Below are 21,578 nucleotides of genomic sequence, written 5' to 3' on the forward strand. Positions count from 1 at the left end.
TAGGAGTTTGAAGAATAGCCACTTGCTAGCAAAGAAAGATGGCTGTTTCCAACTTCTGCCACCTGCTTCTGCTTCCTGGCCCAGTTTTTCCTCCAAAAAGCCTGTCTCTCTTATAGAAATTGCAGTCTTACTCTCCAGAAGTCCGTGTAAAATGTGTGCATGTGTGTGTAAATATATACACATTGTGCAAGTCACCCAAGACAGTCCCAATTTTATGTGTAAGCAGTGAATTATATACTGTATTCATAACATACCCTTCACACTGCAGATTTATGCTAAAAGTATCCTAATGTTTCTGACAGCTCATGTGTGACATGAATGCAATCCATATTTCTTGGAGGAGCTAATCTAAGTGGTTTATTTTCCAATACTGCTGATAGGGCTATATCTCTAGGTGTCACTGCAGTTGAGATTCTGATGGTAACATATTGTTTATGGGTCACTGCCTTTGTCTAAAAGAATAGGTTGGAACAGAATAGCAAAGGTTAATTAAGTTTGTCTATCAAGGGGGGACAGATATAGATGTGTCTTGTATTTTCTGTGCTAGAATCAAAGTAAGTCAAGGCAGGGTATCATAGACTCATTTTTTCCTTGTGCTGGAAAACATGCTTAGCTGGTTTTAGGAATGAACCACCTTGGGCAGCATGAGTGCAACAGTAGTTGTGAGGGGTCAGCACATGGGCAGTAACACTGCAGGGTGGGAGAGTTGCAGGAAACCTGGTTTATAACTGCAGAAACTGAGGCAGGGAAGTATTAAATAACTTGCCACAGTCACACGGCTCACAAGTGACAATCTGTTGCCTGAATTGCTGTTTCATTGCCCAGTGGATGCCTTCTTGCCCATGCCAAAAACCAACCTCTGAATTCTCTTACTTGCAAGCAATGACACAAATGCAATTTTGTGCCCACTAAAATTGACTTTAAGACCAAGACAGGAGTAAGCTATGTTAAACTTCTAAGTTTCTCTGGTGTTGCTATAATTACTGAGTTTGGTAAGTTTGTTGCTGAGTCATGGGTGGAATAAAAGGGTGTAAATCCTGGGTAAAGTGATATGGCCAAGATCATATGGCACCCCAGTGGCAGAACTGAAGGATTGCACTTGGACCTTCTGTGTTGTGTGTCACTCAGGAGTAGCATCCATGACCTTTTCCTGTTTATCTTTGTTGGAAACAAGCCCCATGGTCAGGATCAACTGCTAAAATAACACTGGTGTGCTCACCAGAAGAAGACTGTGTTTGCTTCTGCAAATAAATGAATTACAGCGGTGATGTTTTGGCTAAATAAATATGTGGGAAGCACAGGACCATTTTCTAACCTCTGAGGCAAGAAAGTTGAGTCACCACTTTGTGCCTGCTTTAACACCTTCCTGTTTCTGGTTTGGCCACCTTCTCTCAGTTCTTTCTCCATGAAGAAGATATGTAGAGGTTATGCAGATGCTGCCAGAGTCTTGGGAAGAGGAATTGGGCTCTATATACTCTTTCCACCAGCTGTTGAGGCATGGTCTGATACAAGAGCATTTTCCCCATGTTTTCCCTGGATTTTGCTATGTGTTCTGTCACTGTTGGACATAGCTGGAGGGCTGCACTGACCATTTTGCCCAGTGATGAACAAGTCCTGTTTCCAGCTAATCTGTGCAGGGGCAAACTGCAGCTGCCTCTCAGTTCCTCACAGTGGCTTTTCAAGGCATAGGGAAAGAACTTCCAATGCACTCATGGCCTTCCAGTCAGGCTGTATTTATTTGTTCATGTGTTGTAAGCATCCCATCATTGCTTGCAGTACATCTTTTAAAACATTACTGAGTTTACATTACTGTGAATGTTGCATAGGCCAACTGCTGCTCCAGTGATATGTGTCTCCCACTAAAATCTGTGAGGTACTTGGTGAATCCTGCAGCTGGAGCAGGGCACAAGCAGTGGATGGATGGAAGGGAAGCAGCTGAGGAGCTCAGATTGCCTTCTGCAAAGACTAATGCATGGCTTTCCGTTCTGCAGCTCTTGCTCACCTAAAATATGCCTTGTTCTTTTGGCATGTAGCCTGCAGTGATGCAAACCAGAGTGGTTTGTGGGGCTGTCCCAGCTCATGCTTATCTCAGCTTTGTTGGAGGGGTGGAAGGGGCAAGGGAGGCAGGAGACACCAGAAGGAGAGGCACTCTCATCCTGTGATCCATGCATGGTCCCAGAATTCCCCCTGGACAGGATCCCAAACCTGGTACCTAACTTGTAGCGTTTGGAAAGCTGAACTGCCCCAGATTGAAAAAAATCTGAATATTCCGGGATCTCCACAAGGCTGTCTTGATCTCCCTTTTTGGCACCCAAAAACCTGGAAGGATTCCACAGAGCTGCAGGAGTTAATATGTCCCTTCTGATGAGGTCTCCTAAGCCCTCTTTTTAATGCAGTGCTAAGGTCAAGAATTTTTACAGCTGGTTGTTTTTTTATTGTTACTGTAAAATAGGATCGCTAAGCACTATAAAAAGGAAACCTTATGGTTCAGATTTACTGTGGTGTGGATTCTAAACAGATTAATAAAACAAAACCAAAAGCTTTCAGATTTTCTTCAGTGGTTAATACACAGCATATTCTTTGCAGAGCCAAGCCTCTGGCTGTCGGTAGAACTGTGGTTCATAGACTTGGTGTGGGTAATAAGATTATAAAACATGTCTCTTGCTAGCCAGCTACCACACACTAATAATAATAGTAGTAATAATTCATTGCATCTAGGGATTTTAGGTGAGTTGTTTTTTTAAGGAATGGAGAAAACCCCTGAAAGAAGTGTTGGAAGGAGGCAGATCTCTCTACAGGGAGGGGAAGCGTGTGCATGATCGAGTCCATGCCAGGGAGCGATCCCTCCATTTTGTTACAGCTGAAATAGTGCTGTCTCCTGCAGGCAGCCTTTCCTCAGTTGTGCATTTGGACACATGGCCTTGTACAAGGGAGAAACGGAGATGTGAGGTCTGTGGATGCTGCCCTGCCCCACCAAGGGAAGGAGGACTGTGTGCAACACCGCAGACAGAGAGGAGTTTGCTAACTTTTTTTTTTTTTTTCCCCAGTACTTCCAGAGCTGTTGAGCTTTGCAGGTGTGCAGATTCAGAATGCCCTTTGGACTGTGCTTTTGGGCAGTTTGTAGTTTGACAGAGGCAAGGTTTTGTTAAGGGAGTCTTGTTTCCAAAAAGGAGGATGCCCTTTGCCAGAAGATGAGAAGCAATGTCAGTGGTTCATTTGAGTTCAGATTTCTTCAGGATGATGAATTAAATTTTTGAAGAGCAATTTATTATTTATTCTTGATGGAACTTCAGTGTGTGTTGAACTCTTTCTGCAGGTGAAGGTAGAAAAAACAAAAATTTTAAGTATTACTTTAATTTATAATAGAAAACCTCTTAACTTTCACAAGCTAAAGACAAGTCCCTCAGTACATGTGCAAGTATATGCAACTGCTTCTGTCAGAAATATGGCAGAAGTGCACTTTACTTCTGTGAACAGCCACCCTTCTCTCTCTCGCTCTCCACCTCATCTCACTGCAAACATGCCTAAGAGAACACCACCAGGATTTTATGTGGCTCAGGCCACATTATTTGCAGCTAGTCATTTGAAAATGAGTACTGAAAATGAGTATTGGAAAACAAGGGGTGACTGCATTCTGATGTGGTTCTGGGAGGTGCTGGTGGCTCCTACTGCCAGGACCAGACCCTGTAGGTGTGCTGGCATGGGGCAGCCATCTGGAGCAGCAGGTTCACACCCAGCTTGCTCTGCTCCTTGGCTCTGAGCTTTGGGGCCTGGGAAGGCTGAGGGTCAGTGCTCCAGGCACAGCTGGCTGGGGCCCAGGGGAGCCACAGTGGAGCAGGCAGACCTGAGGTGGGACGTAGCTGAAAAGGCTGTCAAGCATGTCTGCTTACACAGCCATTGTGCAATGGCATAGCTGGATGTGCATTACTGTTGGGCACTGCTGCTACCATAACCAGTATGAAACCCTAATGTTTTGTCTCTGCCCGGAAGATTTCTGTCTTTCAGTCATTCACTTCCCAGCATACTTAGGGAAACCAGGTAGTGTTGCCTTTGCTGTTGAAAATGTTGATCTTGTGAAGTGTTTTGGCTGCATTTTTGGAGCACAGAGGCCACGTTGCATTGTAGGGCTTTGAAACAAATAATAGTAATGGGTGGTTCTTTCATAAAACACAAATTTAAAAAGCGTTACCACTTCTTTGAGGAAATCAGTTTGGATGATATCATGGAGTTGGAGTGGGATAAACTTTGATTTCTGAGTATTGCCCCTTTGCTGCAATCTGTGGAAGGGAAAAGAGGTGTCTAGTGGATGCTGTGCTGACATAGCAGACCTGTTGGCTGGTGTGTCCAGTTGTGGCTTCACAGCTGGCCTCCTGTGTAGTCTAAACACAACCTGCTTTTTTCAGTGTTGTAAGGAAAACACTGTTTGTTTTTCTGTGTGGCACTGCTCAACTCACTGGAGCATATTCTGTGAAAGTCAGTGAATAGGACTGTCCCCCTCAGCTGCCAGCAGGTCCCTGGCAGAGCAGTGACCACCAGTCTGAGGTGGGTCAGTCTTTGGGGAGGTGTAGGAGCTGGATGAACACCTCTGGCACTGGCCAGGTGTATACACTTGTCTGTGCCATACGCTGGGGGCTTGGCAGGAGGCTGCTTGAAGTCAAGGTACTTGCTTGTGTGCACATGCATCTCCATCTGTAGTAAGATAAAACAGCCATAGGGCTGCTGCTGCTGCTGCTGGGTGACACCTCATGCCATGCTGCCTGTAGCTGGTCACTGTAGGCACTGTGAAGCCACAAAATCAAAACCACAAGGCCAGCATATCAGAATTTTACTTCCCATGCACCCACTGTAACCTCCTTCAAAGCCATGGAGGGGTGGGGGGCAGGGATAGCAGGGTGTCCCCATGGCACTGGGGCCTGGCTTTCACAGGTTGCTGTTGCATTTCTCTCTCCTGACAGGTGAAAGGCATGGAGAGACACCATGCTGTCAGCTCCCAGTACCGCATGTGTTCCTACTACCCACCTGCTTCCTACCTGGGACAGGGCGTAGGAGCTCCCATGTGCCTTCCCCAAATCCTGACCTCGGAGGACATCCCCTCCTCCTCGGAGTCAAAAGCAAGAGGTAAGTGCACCCGCTGGGGTGTGTGGCACCACCTTGCCTTGGACCTGCACCCAGGAGGTGTGGGTTGCTGCTGGGAAGGAAGCACAGCATCGTAAAATAGCTGTTTTAAAGATGGTGGCTGATTTCTGGAAGGCTTGTAGTGTGGTGGCAAAGTAAGGCTGATGGTGTACCGTCATGCAGTCTTGCACTTTAGAAGCCTCATGGTTCAGGAGTCCAGTTAGTTGTACCTTCTCCACTTACATATGTCTCTTCAGTTATACAGCACTTGAGGTGCTGTCTTTGGTGCTTACCACCTGGCTCCCTCACAGGAATAAATAACAATCTTTGCTCCAACCTCAGGGTAACCTTTCTTCTCAGAATTGCTGTGATTTTTTTCTGCAGGCCTCCCACTGAGCCTTCTTCATCCTTTCAGAACCACGTGTGGGAACTACTCCTGCATCCCAACCATATAATGAAGCCCTTTGTAGATTTGCTTCTGGGTTTTTTTGGTTTTTTTTCCAAACTCATCATACCACATTACATTAAAACTTCTGCAGATAAATCTTTCTTTCCATATTGTGTTTCAGGCTGTCCTAAGGATTACTGTAATCCGCAGTAATTTCCAGTGCTGGTGAATTTACCCTGTGGTTTTGACAGTGTTTCTCACACTTCCTTGTTCCCTTACTCCTGTAGCAGACAGTGCTGACACAGGTATTAACATGGCTCTGCTGGAGTGATCCAGCTCCACTGAGCGGCCTCTCCATCACTGAATGAGGTCAGTAACTGTTGCTGGAGAAGTAAGAGAAACAGAGAGCAAAATCTTCACACTTCCCAGCATGCAAAGATATCCTGAGCCAGGGCAATAAGCCTTTCATGCATTTTGTTTCTCTCTACCAACCAGTGAACATGGCAGTTTAATTTTGAGTGGTCCATGGGAATTACTATTTTTTCATTTGCTTTACACCCACCAAGTTTCAGTGGGTTGTTTTTGTTTGTTTTTTTATTTCGCAGAGTCACAGCACTGATGACGGCATCCATCCTCATTTGCTTCTCTTTCCTTCTTCGTCTTCTTAGTTGTAATTAGTCTTCTCCTCTTTCTGTCTGGTGGAAGGATTTATGTTGTGTAGGTTCCATATTTTTTCTCAGTCAGTCTTTCTGTGACTGAAGTCCTGGTGTCTCTTTTGTTTGTGTCATGTGGTTTTGCAATGACAGGACCTTAAGGACTCAAATGATGTTTTGGAAGGTGAGGTGTGTATAAATCACACCTGTGGCTCGTGTAAGTTGGCACTGAGCCCTTGTATTCACTAACTCCAGAATCATTTCTGTTGAAGAGGTAGCTGTTCTTTCATAGTGGCTGTTCCTGAAAGTCTTCCAACTAACTATGACGTGTTAGATAGATGAAGAAACAATACATGATGTGATGAAACCTTAGACTTTTCCTCCTTCTCCAGCAGTTTTAAATGGCTTAGAAAAGTCAGTGACCCTTGGTTCATTTTCCTTCTCTTTTCTTCAACTTTATTTTATTCCCTCTTTTATAACCGCCACTGAGCAGTGACGTCTTCCTTTCTGCCCATTGGTTGGAGAAGCAGTTGGTTTTATGCTCAACTGCAGTTGACACTTTTTCTTGCATCCATCATTACTAACTCACTAAGAAGCCTTACCAGCCAAGTGTTTTAAAAATAGACAAAAGACCCTTATACCCTTTGTTCCCAAATGCACTTCAGTAATTTTTCATCACTCTAGAAAAAAATTATACGTAATGTTCCACTGATTTTTAAACTGCATAAATACTGTATTTTCAATAATCCCTGACTGCTTCTCCAGACACTATTCCACACACAGATATTGTTCCCTAAGTTACACCATCAATCAGAAACCGACAAGCAGTGAGATGTAATTTACTGAGATCAAACAGCATTTTCTAGACTCTGAAGAAGTGTTTTTCCATAGCAGGGAGCTAGTGGGTGAAAGAGGCACCAATGTTTTTGGAAGAAATTTGAACCTGTGAGCAGGATCATAGCCATGATCCGTAGCAGGATCATGCTTCTTAGAACCATCTTCTTTTTTCTTAGGCATGTTCTTGGAGGAGATGTTTTTACTTCTTCTGTCTACAGACAAAATAATATCCCCAGGAAATACATGATTTACTCTTCCGTGACATTTTTCTTCTGGTGCTTTTCGCAGACCTTAGAGGGCTGGAAGTTTGTTGCCTCTTTATTGTCACATGTGTGAGTCCTGAGTGGATGCTGTGTATTAGAGAGGGTGGGTCATTTCCCCAAAGTATTTACTGCATATATTGCAGTTGCTGTCTCCTATAAAAGACACATTCTTAAGTATTTATCTGTTGATTGTCAGGCTGAGCTTTCTGTCCAGTGCCTGACTCCTTTGTTATGAAGCCTAAATGATGTGTTTCTGCAGGGTTAGTGGTTGCTACTTGCTGGAGACAACTCTAGCATGTGTTTTAAAGAAGCAAACATACTTTATTCATTCCTTTTGTATGTTTGAAGTGGTAGTCATGTTCAGAGGCTTCCTTTGTTTTTCAAAATATATATTGATGGATTTTAGATCCTGAAGAGAACATTAGGATCATCTGATCTAATTTGCTATATAATGTAGACTGTAAAACTTCACCTGAACTCCTGCAGCAAACATGTGACTATATTTTTAAGATCTCTGTGAAGACTTACTATTGCTAACACAGAAATTTTGCAGGAGAGTAACAGTGTACTTAGAAGAGCTGCAAGTCAAAATAAAAAACCTGATTGTTTTTAGCCAAATTTTCAAAACATCTGAAATATACATCTTCAGCAAAAATGGCTGTTAAATTCCCAGGCACAAATCTGCAGTGATCTAACAGACATACCGTCTATTACCCACTATTAATTCAGCTGCAAATTCAGGATTATAGAGGCTTTGCCAGTTAAAATGTTGTCTTGGTGTTTGAGTGAGACCATTTAACTAATTTTAAATTTTTTTACCATTTAACTGGTAAGTTAACCTCCTGCTTAGACCAGTTACAGTAGAAGGTGGGAGGGATGCACTAGCTGATCTACACTTTTCTTTTTTGCCAATGATGTGAAGATCCCTGGAAGCTTTCAGCACTTGTACAGGACCATCATGGCATGTTGCAGTGTTTTGCATATAGTAATAGTAATAAATATAACTGACATTTTCTGTGTGGCAAAATACCATCAGTCAACCCCCTTGGAAACACAGTCCGAAGTATTTCCAAGTAAAATGTTTTACTTCCACCTAAGCACAGCTGCTACCCTTTCAGCAGAAACTGGGAAAAAGGGGGAGAGGAAGTTGATGAACCAGTGACAAACAGCAAGAGGATGTTTTTAGACGGCTTCCTTAGGTCACAGAGTTGTAAGTTTTAGCCAGTAATTTCTAGGTAGGAGGGGGATTTTTTACTCAGTATTGCAAAATATTTCCTTCTCCTTCTTTCTGCAAAAGCAACGGGAGGAAAATACATTTGATAAGTCAAATATTGTGCATGTGCATGCAAAAGCGTAGTTTTGGAAGACCAGTTGAGAAATGGGGAAGTGAGAGTGGGACACAACAAGGTATTTCATCTCCAAAAGACAAATCCCTTGTTTGTTGTTACTTTGTTCCCGCTGATTTCTGTGCGACAGTTGCATGCTTTTTTTGGGCTTGTGTTTGGTTTGTTTTTAATAATGAAGCTTCTTAGGTTTGGCTGACTACCCAGAATAGTCTAACACCTTCCAGTGATTTTCAGTCAGCCTCTCCAGCATTTATATTTGTGAAATAACCCATGCGAGACCTTGGTTTGAGAGAGCAAGAGAGCACATGCAAGGTACATGCCTCACTCTGGCTCCTGTTTTCACTGCATGAAAGTTCAGGATATACTTATCTGTATAAAAGTTTTCCAGGTCTGGGAAAGTGGCAGAAAAATTCAGCGTTCAAATAGAAAGATGCAAAGAATAAACATCCCTGTATTTGCAGACATTTCAGATTTTAGGGGAGTCACCTGGTATTAAAGTCAGCATGGAGTAAAACCTCCTCTTTGTCATCATTCTGTGAAATGTTGGGATAATTACACCATATGTCTGGCTGTGGTGAAAGAGATGTCTTGCATTTAAAGTTTTGTTCCAGCTCCTGGACAGATTTGAATTCTTTTATTTTCCTGTCCTAAGTGTCATGAGTGTTGGAAATACAAGGAATGAAGCACAGGAGCAAGTGCTGTGTTTGCAGCTAAACATTAGCAGGAGTCTGAAAATTCTCCCAAAGATACATAAGAAAATATTTTAATGGAGAAAACATCAGCAGTTTTGTGTAAATAAGCAAACATCATTTTATGAAGAAGAACATTTCTGGTAACAGGTTTTCTGTGTCAGCATAACAGCTTCCAGCACTGAAACGCTTTTTCACAGTCCTTTCTGGAATTCAAATAGCAGATATCCCCAGTTTTAAAGTTGTGGAAGTGAAAGTGACATAGATTATTTCCAGAATCTGCTTTTAGAGACTCACCCTTGGCTTCTGTGCTTGGATGCTGTATTAAGAGCAGTACTGAACCATGGCAAAAGCCTGGCCAAACTGGAGCAGCTTTGTAAAAAGCCTCTTCCAGTAGTTCCACAAGAAAGGGCATGTTGGAAGCAGTCTCCCTGCTTAAGATAAAAAGTTTCACTTTGAGAAAAGCATTGCTGGAATGCAGGGAATGCTGTGTGCCCCCTGCATGAGAGATGGAAAGATTGGAAATTTTCTTCCTAACTGGGTTTTTGTGTGCCGAAGGTATTCCCCTTTGTTGTGGCTTCCTATAAGTTGTAATTTTGCATGAACATATGTCCTAGAAGTGAATGCCATGACAAACAAGGAACACTTCAGAGGCACATGGCGGCATCTTCTACCAGGACTTCTTGACCTGAGAGAGGTCTCTGTGACCATTTGCTTGAACCTGAACTGCCTTCTGCAAGCATTGAAGTTGCAAAGATGGCACTGCAAAAAGGGCAGGCTGGTTTGATATGGCTGAGAAATTACCCCAAAGAGCATCAAAAAGCCTTGCCTCTTGTTTGCTCTTAATTAGCAGCCAGTGGGGAGATGCACTGACAAAGCTGTGCTAATAAAGTTCATGGAAACTGGGGAACAATTGTAGCAAATAGCCCAAATTCTCCTCTGACAGCCGGGTAGCCCCAGTCTGTAAGCTTAAGAGTAGCTGTTTCAATCCCAGGCAGTCCAGGTGTTGTCAGGTGAGACACACTCCTTGTACTCCTTTTCTGTGCACCTCTTTGGAGAGCATCAGCAGAAAGCATCTTGAGTTTGGAAGGGTTTCAGCAGCAGAGTATAGGGAGGATAAAATTTTGCACCCCGAGGCTCATCAGTGTTAAGCTTTTGTGTCTGTCTGTGCATCTTAAAAAGTGACCTCTACTCAAGAATATTTGTCCTTAATGATGAAAGAGCAAGCAGTGTTTGCTGAAAATTCAGGATTCTTAATTTCCACTGTCATTTTACATCAAACTCTTGGCAATAGATTTTGGAATAACACCAAAGAAGAGGAAAGGAGTAAAGATCTAAATCTGTAGATCTTCAACAGTTAGTTCAAGTGGGTCACTTGACCTTGAGGCAACTGATTTTTTTTTTTTTGTGCATTCTTATTTCTGTTTCTTACAGTCCTCAATGGCTGTATTGCATGCAGCTTCCCTTTGGAACTGATTTCAAACACGGTGATCAGATTTTGTATTACGTTTGCATGCCTTAATTATGTTGCATGCACAAGACAATGTCTTATAGATCTCTTCAGGCAAATGACTTGACTTTTTAGCATGTAATTTTCATTAAAAATTTGAATTTGGGGTGTAGCAGAACAGACAGTTGTTGAGGGTGGCCTTTTTTTATCTTTTAAACTAATCAGGTTGCCAACCCTGATTAATGACAGTGTTAATCACACTTGATAATTTCAATAATTGTAACAGCAGCTGTCAAAATGCATTTGAGAATGTAAGGCATATTCAGTGCAAGCTCATTTTTTTGTGTATGGAACTCTTTTTATAAATTACTGGTCTGTGTTCTCAGTGAGATTGTATTAGTGGAGACTTGAGCAATATTAAAATAACTTAATAAGGTCTGACAGGAATCCCTAGAAATAAAGTAATATGAGCTGGGTTTTTTTTGCATTCTTCCTTAGTTCAGTCCAGATTAAAAGGCTCATTTTAGTAGTTTCTTCTCTAGATGCGGCATTTATGTTAGGCTCACTCAAAAGCACACAGAGCGGCTTTGCACTGGATGACTGCAGAATTACTGATTCACAGGTTTTGCTGATTCGTGTCAGGACAACTGACAAACTCTTGCTGTTTGATAAGGAAGCATCCAGTGGTCCTGCCTCGAAAGTAGCAGAAGAACCTCTATTTTTGAAGGCTTTCCACCTGTTTTTGTAGAAATGTAGATCCAGAAGGACTGAGGCTTTAGCAGCCCCTAGCAGGAATTTTAAGCTCTCATGGAAACTGTGTGGGAATGCCTTCATTTTTCATCATCCTGGCAAGAGAGAGTGGGGCAGCCTGAACCCTCAGCATTTGCCAGTGGCACCTCATTCCCTCACATGTGCAAAACTACATGCACTTGGATGGTTATCAGAAAAAGAGTTTTTCTTAATGGGACGTATGTGTCCATTGTTTAGTATTTTGTGTGGATCGAAGGATGGAGCGTTTTTGAAATTGAAGCCTTCATTTTATTATGAGTTTCAGGCTTTGAATTGGTATAACAAGGGTTTGAGGAAAGCCCTTCTATCCTGAGGAAACTTAAATCAGTGGTAGAGTTGGCCGAGGCGAGTGCCACATCCAAAGAAATGCATTTATGTGTACTGCCAAAATCTCTACTTCTTCAATTTCCTTCTGTGAAAAGAATTTTGTGGTGTCCCATCAATCCCAGCTGGGAAAGCCTCCCTGAGGGTGCAGCAGAGAGCTGGCAGTGGGGGAGTGATGCCACCTTGGTCCTGCACAGGTCCTCAGCATCACTCTGTGCACCTGCCAGGGTGCTGTCCTGGAACACATAATGGCTCTTTTGGCTTTCCTTGGACACCTTCCTTCCCTCTTCTGCTTTACCTTCTCTGACCAGAGGGAGGTTTCTCAGTGCCTCCTGCAGTTGCAAACATTTTAGAGCCATATGTTGAGAGACAAGTGGCTTGTACCCACTGCACCTCTAGACTTAACTTTGTGCATGTATATATAGGCTGCTCTGTATGTCAGATGGTGGATGTTACTGTAGCTAATGAGGCTCTGTGGGATTTTTCTTCATGCTTTAATGGATGTTGGGTCCTTCACTGAAAAAAATGAGCACTAACAGTTGAGCTGCTTTCTTTTACACATGGTATGTCGTTGATACTCTAAATTTATTACCTCTGGACAGAGAATTTTTTCCTCTGTGACAGAAACTGGTAGAAATCAACCATCAGACTTTTCCATAAAGTGATAGAACAAATGAAGCCATCTTGTCAGGACAGAAGTGATTACCCAGGCATGATTTGTAATTGTAGCAGTGATAACCACCAGTCTCTTTGCTTTGCTTTAATGTGCAGTTTCGTCCTCGTAACTCTTCTGGCTAAAAGAAGAGATAACTGCATATTCAGCTGTAATCTTTTCAGTGCATAGAAGTCTGTCTAGACCATGGTGCAGTTGATGCCAGTTTTGCAGCTCAGGTGAGAGTCTACATCTAAGCTAGCTCTTTCACAGCTTCGTGTGCTTTTAAATAACCCTGTGCAGATTGTGAGAAACTCCAGCAAAAGAGGGGTTGTTACTGAGCTCAAAGAAAATAAGAAAAGAAAAAATAAGTCTCTGTAGTGTAGGCTGGCCTTGCCTCTTGGAGGGAGCTGAATTGTGATTCTTTGCAAGTGGTTGTTGCAATAGATGGTGCTGCTGCCAGAATAATCTCAGGGGAAAGAGAGAAGGGTAGCATCTGTTCCCACTGCCATGCTTGCATGCTGTGAGTTTTGTGTCTTTTCCATTCCCCTGTCACGAAAGCAAACTTCTGACAGAAGAGAAGTAACTTTCCTACAAGCAGCGGGCAAAGTTGTTGGGGGATGTTGGAGTGCTGTGTGTAACTGCTCAGGATAACAGGGAATCGTCATGTGGGAGCAGGACCAGACAGCCCATAATTAATTCTGCCTGTTTATAAATACACATATTTATATTGGATGTGTAAATAGTACTGAAGTATGTTCCCTGCACTTGATATATGTAACCCTGCATGGCAGGGTAGGGGGCAGGTACCAAGGCTACTTAATGGGCTTTCTTAATTTGGTAACCATCAGTGTGCCTGCATATCAGACGTTTTTAATTCTATGATTCAGTGTAGCTGACGAGTTTATTTCCAGTGCTCCTCACAGGCATAGCTCAGGCCAAGTACAAGTTGAATAACCTTCAGGAAAGCTGTGCTGTCCTTCTGTCGGCCGCTGTCTTTGAAAATTGCCTGCAGAGTTAGTGAGCAGGAACAGTTAAGATTTACAAACAATGATGAAGCTTGTCATGCATCTTTCACCATTCATCATCTGGGTGCCGTGGCTGGGCAGTGAAGTGTTCTTCATAAAAACCAGCTCAGTGTGAAATACACCTCGCAGCAATGTTTACTGCTCTGAAACTCGTCAGCAGCCCTTTATAGTAAATCCAGATTGCGATGTGACATTACAGTATATCATTGCAGAGCGCGCTGGGGTTTACACTAGGAATGAGTGCAGTTCACACCAGATGAGATGTCGAAATTGAGTTATGTAGGAATTTGGCTGTTATATGGGGATAGCTTTTGTTTTCTGAGGACTGAAAGTTAGCTTTATATATATAATATATATAATCTACACATACCTGCACTTGTGTGTGGGTGCCTATATCGATATACGTGGATATATAGATACACATACACTCTGCACATATTCTGTATATGCTCACAGATTTCTCTGAGGGGACCCTGTCTTTATGTTCATGCTGTTTCTTAGTAAGTATTTCAGTATTTTGTTAAAGTGTTGCATTGTAGCATTAACTCTTCAGTGAAGTAGCCATTTACTTTCAAACAGTTCTTTTTTTTTCAAAGAGTTTTCTATCTATGGTAGAGATGATGGAGTTGGCTGGTACCCAACAAAACAGAGCTGAGCAGGTTTGGGTTTTGTGGGGGTTTTATGTGTAGATGTCTCCTAGATCTTGAAAGATGAAGCACTGAGCCAGAAGATGTGGGGGAGACTTAGGCAGAAGCTTTAAAATTCAAAAAACTACAGAAGTTACTGTACACCTGGCTGTGTGGTGGGATTGGACGTGTTCTCCCTGCTTGTGTTGGTCCTTTCAGTTGCAGTGTGTGCAGAAGGTCATTGAGAATAGGATAAAATAGTAGATGCTTTTGTCTAATTACATAAGTGGGAAGCCAGTGCAAAATACATCCAAGACACTTCATGTGTCAGTAAGCTGAGACTGAGTCTTTGGAGATAAATGTGCTGTCTTGGGCATCTGGTGGTCTGAGAAACACCTCTGGAGTTTAGCAGTAATAGCAGTATAAAATGGAAAGCACTTTATGCTGGTTGGCCTGCAGACAAGGACAATAACTTGCTTCAGTAGAAGTTGGGTGGTAGTTAACGGATTAAAAAGAAAAAATATTTGGGACAGACCAGCGAAGTTTTTAAATACTTCCTGTGATTTTGTGTGGTTTTAGTTCAGCGCTGTTCTGCAAAGCCTGTGAATTAAGCTGTATTTCACTGTCTTAAGTGTTGTGACTGCTTTATCTTCTGAGTTCTAAACAAAGCTGTCATTTTCTGGAATCTTCACTGAAGTCTTTTGGTTTTATTATTGCCTGACTTTTCAACCAGAGGGAGAGATATATTTGAAATACTGTTACATTTAATTTTAGATTTCTGAGATCCGTGCTCAAGTATTAAATGTAGTTCAGAAGTGGAAAAAGGAGCGGGGTTGCAGTTGTTACTAGCAGACAGGAGAGATAACTGTACTTCATTTGTCCTCCTCACCTATTTTCAGTTACTACACTTGTTTTTGCTTTAAGTGCTAATACTGCAGTGAAATTGTACTTTTCTAGCTCAGAGCAGCTTTCAAAAATATGTTTATTAGTACTAATTTTATTTGGTTGATCTGCTACGTTTATCTAGAAAAGTCAAAGCTGGTCTTTGATTCTGGTCTTTTATTGGCTACAGCCAGTATGAAGGTAAAGCTTCAGATTCACTAATCATGTAAGTATAGAGGCTTCTAGGCTTACCAGTAGCATTCTAGTCTTATTTGTATTCATAATTAGCTTAATGATACAGTGTTAATCTCACCTACTTCTTTACCAGACACTTTAACTAATATGGTGAGGTTTCTTAGGAAGGAGGGAGGGTACAGGATGGGCAGGAGATGACAGCAGTGGTGGTAAAAGTGTTAAATATTATTTATTAAATTTTATTTTACTCCTTTTATTTTGAGAAGGGGAAGTTTGGACACCATTACTTTTGTGGCTTGAATTAGTGGGGTAGATAGTAAAACTGTCACTTATAACATAGTGGTTTCCGGCAGCAGAATGTTGCATATAAAATCAAAGGGGTGTATTCTTCACAACTTTGACTGCTTTATGTATCTGCTCAGTTTCTAGTAACTGAAGGCTGAGCTGCAGCCTTCAGGTATTAGTAAGTAGTGTCCTGTCATAGGGATGCTGTAATGGCCTCAGGAAGCTTGAGGTGTTTATGAATATGTACTCAGAACACTTCTGTAGAGCTTGTAATTTAATTTCGCATTCTGCCCGGTGACTCCTTGCTCTTGCAGTGTCTGCTTTACATAGACCAAAGACATCTCCATGACTTAGGGCAGGAGTTAGGAAAAAATACTCTGGATGCAACATTAACAGTATCTACTGCAGTGTTAGCATCCCGTTGTTGCTGTCCAGACATATCCAAATGTGAGTTAAATGGGTGTGGGCCAGGACTAAGAGAAAAAAAAAAAAAAAGGTATTTTGTAGAGCAGGTCGAGTCACTTAATTGCATATTGCTTTCTCACACAAGGGTCTCGTGGTGGCATTGACCTTTTATTATGGTGACTCTGCAAAAAAACAAAGCAGATGTTATCTACGGGGCACTGTAAAAACAGTCCAAGAGAAATGGCTCAGAATAGAGGGAGGGAAAAACCCCAAACGGCACCACAAATTAGCTAACAGTATATTGGCTGATTGTAATGACTACCTTGCAGCATCCAAGAACTGTCAATCATACCTTAATGTTCACAGAAGTGAAAAGTCAATGTGTAGTTGTTTAATTTGACATGGCTCTCAGTCTGAGAAAGTGTAATCGCTGGAGGGGACAGTTAAGTAGCTGTGCTCCGTGTCAGCCTGTCTCGCTCCGACTACTGCACTAAACGCTTTCCTGATGAGCGATAGATTTGTTTAAATACCAGGATAATTGCTAGCTACAGCATCCAACACTCTCTTAATGCCTTGTACTACATCTGTATTGGCTCTTGCCTGGGGCTGTTTGAGGTTTCTGCAGGGAAGAAGGCATGTACCTTCAATTACATTGTTCTCCTTCAGGTTTTGAAGGGTAATTGTTGCAGACATAAATAGGCTATAATAAATTACATTTCGTTTCTTCCAAACTTGTTGAAGTAGATTAGACATGCCAGTGTTGCAGCTGCTTTCTGCTTGTGACATCTTGGTAGTCTGCAGTACTGAGAAAAGACAAAAACAAGACAAAGTGTTCCTTCACTGGAAAAACGGAAAAATACCAGACTTGTAATGCTACACTGGTGCAAAGCCAGTGAACTTGTTTTGCGTGCTATAAAAGTATTTGCTTCCCCTCATTGCTTCCACACGTGTAAATTATGATCATATATAAATATCAATGCTGATTGTGAAGAAGCAGAATAGAAGAGAGACTCAGCTCTACTTTCTGTGATAAGAAGGATGTCCACATTTTACCCTTTTTGTGCTGTTGGTGTTTAAGGAGAATGAGAGAAGAGACCTGATAGTTTCTGCCAGGGTGGTTTCCCACTGAATGGCCTTTTGCTGAGCACATTCCTGCTGTGTCACAGCTCACACACAGCGATGCACCCACAGCACAAATGCCAGCAGCAGCTCCCTGCCCTTCCCTACAGTGTGCCCCACCTCTGCCACTAAAGGTTCTGCCCTTGGTACCCACAGGCTGATGCAAGAAAAGCTGAAAGCCTCTGTGTGTGGATTACAGCTCCCTTGAAAAATGTTTGAAGGGATTGGGGGGAGCATTTCTTTTCAAAATACACATTTTCTTAAAGGTCTGACAGAATCTTGAGGTTGGTTTTGAAGTGTATTGAGAAGACTTAAAGAAGACTTAATTAGTAGGGATTTCATTTTACTGTGTGATGAGGAAGGAGTGGAAGTCAGATTATACAGAGTATTCCCTGTAGGTCATTTTGAAATAAATCAAACAGTTATAATTTAGTTTCTTCTTTAGCATAGGCATTTATATATTTGCATTTATCCCCTGCTTTCTCAAAATACTACAGTGCCAGTTTCAAAGCTGTGTGCCAGATGTTTATCTCACAGTATCTGTTAAATCGGTTAAGTTTCTAAAGTTGGAGATTTGTCTGAGGTCTGAATCACACCCTGTATGCTTTGTGTAGGTTGTTTGTTTATTCCAAGCGTAGCATGAATCATGTATTAAACTACTGAAAGTAAAAGAACATTCCTAGTCCAGTTGGCCAGTAGTTTTGTTTCCTTTTTGGACATAAAAGGAAGAGAAAAATCAATGAGAGCCGTCTCCTCTTCATTTATAAATCATTTTGCCTTTCAAGTTCTGTCTCCAAGCAATTGCAGTCACTGCAAAGAGGGTTCTGTTTGCCCACCCCAGAACAACTGTTTACACTAGGTGTTTTAGCAATTGTTTTTGTATTGGCTTTTGAGTTTATAGAACATATTTTGATAAATTCCAGTTTTGAGACAGATTTGAGCTAGCTGTGTATCTCTAACTGTAGTACAAATTTTCCTAATTACTCTAAATCAAAACTTCGCTCATTAGGTTTTGCTGTTTCCTCTGCTGGATAAATATGAACTTCTACTTTGTAAAGCTGTCTCTACCAACACATCTTGCCCCAGTGCTTCCCTGAATCACAGTTGCTTTCAGGATCTTTAACTTTGTGGATTGAGTCTCTAGTTTTTCTGAAGGCATAAACACTGCACACAGGTTTGTGCCAACAGAGTCTACATCAAAGTGAAATAACAGTGGCTTGATAAGAGGTATCTGGTGTATTCCTGTTAGATGGACACCTTAGTCCCCTGGGTCTACCCAAAATGAATGTGCAACTGCCTGATTGTGGTTAAAAAGGCTCAGATAGGGTCATCCTATAGTTTGAAAATAATTGGCCCTTCTCAGCTGTGGACTGACCTCTGTGACTCTTGACTTTCCAGCTTGGACCATTTCATCTGCTTTTCTTTCTGCCTTCAGTTGCTCTGTGTGTGTGGAGTAGGCCTGCCCTTCCTGTCTTTCAGGAGAGAGAAAAACCCCTGCCTTGACCCTGAGCAGCACCAAGTTACTGTGCAGTGCAAGTCCCTTGCAGCCCATGCTGTTGACTCCCTTCACCTGTGTCGTGGTGGGTTGCACACAGCAGGGCTGCACAATGCAGGAGGGGATGAGCTCCACTTCTCACTTACCTTCATCCTGCCTTGCCCTTAGAATGTTGAACCACGAGTTGCATTCAGCACTGTTGAAATTAACTGAGATATGGAGAGTTGCAGTGATTTTCTTAGAGGCAGACAGTCTTTGATACAGCTGCCAGGGTCTGGATTGGCCCCACAGACCTGTCTTAAAATTTTCTCTACAACAGATGACAGTAATGAAATTCCGATTTTGTGTTTATCTACTTGAGTATTTTAGAACTTTTCTGCCACTATCACTAGCTGGACTTCAGAGAGTTCCAGGGAAGTGCATGTTGAAATTTGTCGGCTACACTTGCTCCCATTCCAATGTTAGTAAGGAAAGATGGCACAAGAGGACTTAGTAACCTTGAAGGAAGCTAACATAGCCAAGGTTTTTGGGCCCTACTGGCAGGCCCTACAGCTTGTAGACTGTAACCCTTGTGATCTCAGAGGAGTTTTGGTCCTCCTTAGCAAGACTGGTGCTGTCAGGATCCAGAGGAAAATGCGGGCTCCTGGTGGGTTGGCCTTCCTGCCAAGTGGGCATCACCAGGTGAGGTGTAGGTCATCATTGGGCCTGTGGAGATGCAGCTGGCAGCACCAGCAGCATCCTTAGACACAGCCTATGCCCTCCAGCTGATGGCACACACTCAGCATTACTTGTGTTGTGTTCATGGAAATGAATATAAATACAACACAGCAGGTCTGTCTTAAGCCTAATGTTGTGTGAAACTTCATTTAACTTACTTGACTACCTCAAAAATGTTTTGTGTTCTGTTTTTGTCCCTATTTACTCAAGTATTGTGACTTACTGCAGCAAGGTTCCTAAACTTTGGGGCAAATGAATCTCACTTTAAAATAAGTAGCAACATTTTTACTCTGCACATACCCATCTTGTGCTGTGTATTTCATCAAGACTCGTTGAACCATGTTACTGCAGGTCTGCTGAACTTGCATCCAGATTGAAGTTAATATTAAAAATGATAGTGTCATGGTAATACTAAGTCAGTTTAAAGCATTTTGGGCTTTTTAAATTGCAGATTCATTCAAATCGTAAGATGTAAATGATAAGGCTTCGTCTTTCTTTCCTCATACTCAGTTTTGGGCACAGTCGTTGGTGAATATCGTGTTGCTTATGCTGAAGTCAGTGACAAACCTCCTGTTCCTTTTGCAAGTGTGGTACAAGTTGCAGATCTTTGTCTTCTCCCTTCCCAGCAGAGACAGTTGAGTTATAAGACAATTTAAAAAGTAAATAAACCTATTTGCAAGTTGAAAATATACTGCATTTACCATAACAGATCACTTGCAATTAGACTTAGTCTTTTTGACTGATTGTTTAGTAACCTCTTGACTTCCAAAACCTTGCAAGTTATGTCCGAAAAGAAAATTTTAAGCTGTGTAATATAACTCTGTTGTACTGATACAGTGTTTTCTAAAATTAAATGGTTAAATCTGAAAGAGCTGAGCCCATCCTTATTAACTATTTGATTATGCTTTGAGCATTAGGGCCCATAATCCTGGGCATGGATTTCATCCTTGTTTCATAAATTGACATTGGCAACAATGAAATATGAAGAGAAGCCACCAGAATTTACATTTACATGGCTAGTCTTGGTGTTATGTGAACTGTTTTTTTGTTCCTGATACACTAGTGAAGATTAACAGCTTTTCTGACTCTGAGAATGGAGAGGCATTCAGCCAAAATAATGTTGTGTTTTCATTTCTGTGCTGAATACTAAAAGGTCTTATGTGATTATTGGAGCTCTTGAAATCCAGTTTCATTTCTTTACCACAGCTACTCATGGGACAAACTGTGCCTTTTGTGTCTCCTATACTCTGCTACTTGATAACATTTTCCTGAGTCTTGAGTGCACTCCTTCCTTTAAAATTACCCATGTTTTTCAAAAAACTTATTTTTGCCTCAGCTGTTGCAAATGGCAGTGTGTTTTTAGGTAGGACAACTGATGATTCTAAGGTGATTATTCACAAGGAACTTCTTGTATAGATAGGTTTGAAATACATTTATCTTAAAAAACAAAGGCAGCTGTATTGTGGTGATGCCCAGAAGCAGATGCCTCAGGAGCTGGGACTCCCTGGTTGTCTCCTGTGTTGCTCCAGGAGACAGATGCAGCCTCTGAGGTCTTCCCTTGAAGTAGGCAGCAGTTCTCACCTGTATCTGCACTGTCAGTGTCAGCAGCCATCCCACAAAAAAGTCTTTTGCCCATCCAGTCACTTCTGTGTGCCATTTTCTGCTGGGTAGGTGGTGTTTGGGATGTATGGAAAAACCTGTGTCATCAGCGTAGGAAAAGATGCAGACCCCAGAGGAGATGGAGAGTAATCAGTCTGCACAGAATTAGCATGAAGTCACCTAACTGTGCCTGAGGGAGTTCTAGGGTCCAGGGGACAGTGCCATGTTCTATTCTTCAATTCTGGCTGGAAATTGTTCTAACAGAAACTTCTGCTTTGGAAGAATCTAACCCACTGATTGTTTTTTGCTGAAATCAAGTATATCTGCAAGCTTTAGAGCAGGACCAACAGCTGGCCTTTTTTCCTCAAGAGTCTGACATGGATGATGGGTCCATTTTACAGAGAAGAGAGTTCACAGAGACATTACTGGGGCTTTTCAGTGGTTGGAGTGAGCTGGTAAGGGCATGAGTGGCTTTTTAATAGGGCCTATAGACAGGACAAGGAATAATGATTTTAAAACTAGAGGAGGCTAAATTCAGAGTAGATACTGGGACAGAATTTTTTACAGTGATGGTGGTAAAATACTGGCACAGGTTGTCCAGAAAGGTCGTGGGTGGGAACATTCACAGAAACATTCAAGGTCAGGTTGAATGGGACTCTGAGCTACCTGATCTAGTTTTGTTGGAATCCAGGACATCCCCTTGGATGGCCTGGGACCCAAG

The 21,578-nt window shown here is 42.1% G+C and overlaps 1 protein-coding gene across 1 annotated transcript in view; it reads left to right on the plus strand.

Moving 5' to 3' along the window:
- DMRT1 (doublesex and mab-3 related transcription factor 1) overlaps window positions 1–21,578 on the plus strand; it is a 64,101-nt gene that overhangs the window by 33,080 nt on the left and 9,443 nt on the right. Inside the window, exon 4 of the mRNA XM_066340064.1 lies at window positions 4,956–5,118. Coding sequence (XP_066196161.1) covers window positions 4,956–5,118 — 163 coding nt within the window. The remainder of the gene's footprint in view (window positions 1–4,955; window positions 5,119–21,578) is intronic.

Source organism: Sylvia atricapilla, chromosome Z (assembly GCF_009819655.1).
Source record: "Sylvia atricapilla isolate bSylAtr1 chromosome Z, bSylAtr1.pri, whole genome shotgun sequence".
NCBI lineage: Eukaryota > Metazoa > Chordata > Aves > Passeriformes > Sylviidae > Sylvia > Sylvia atricapilla.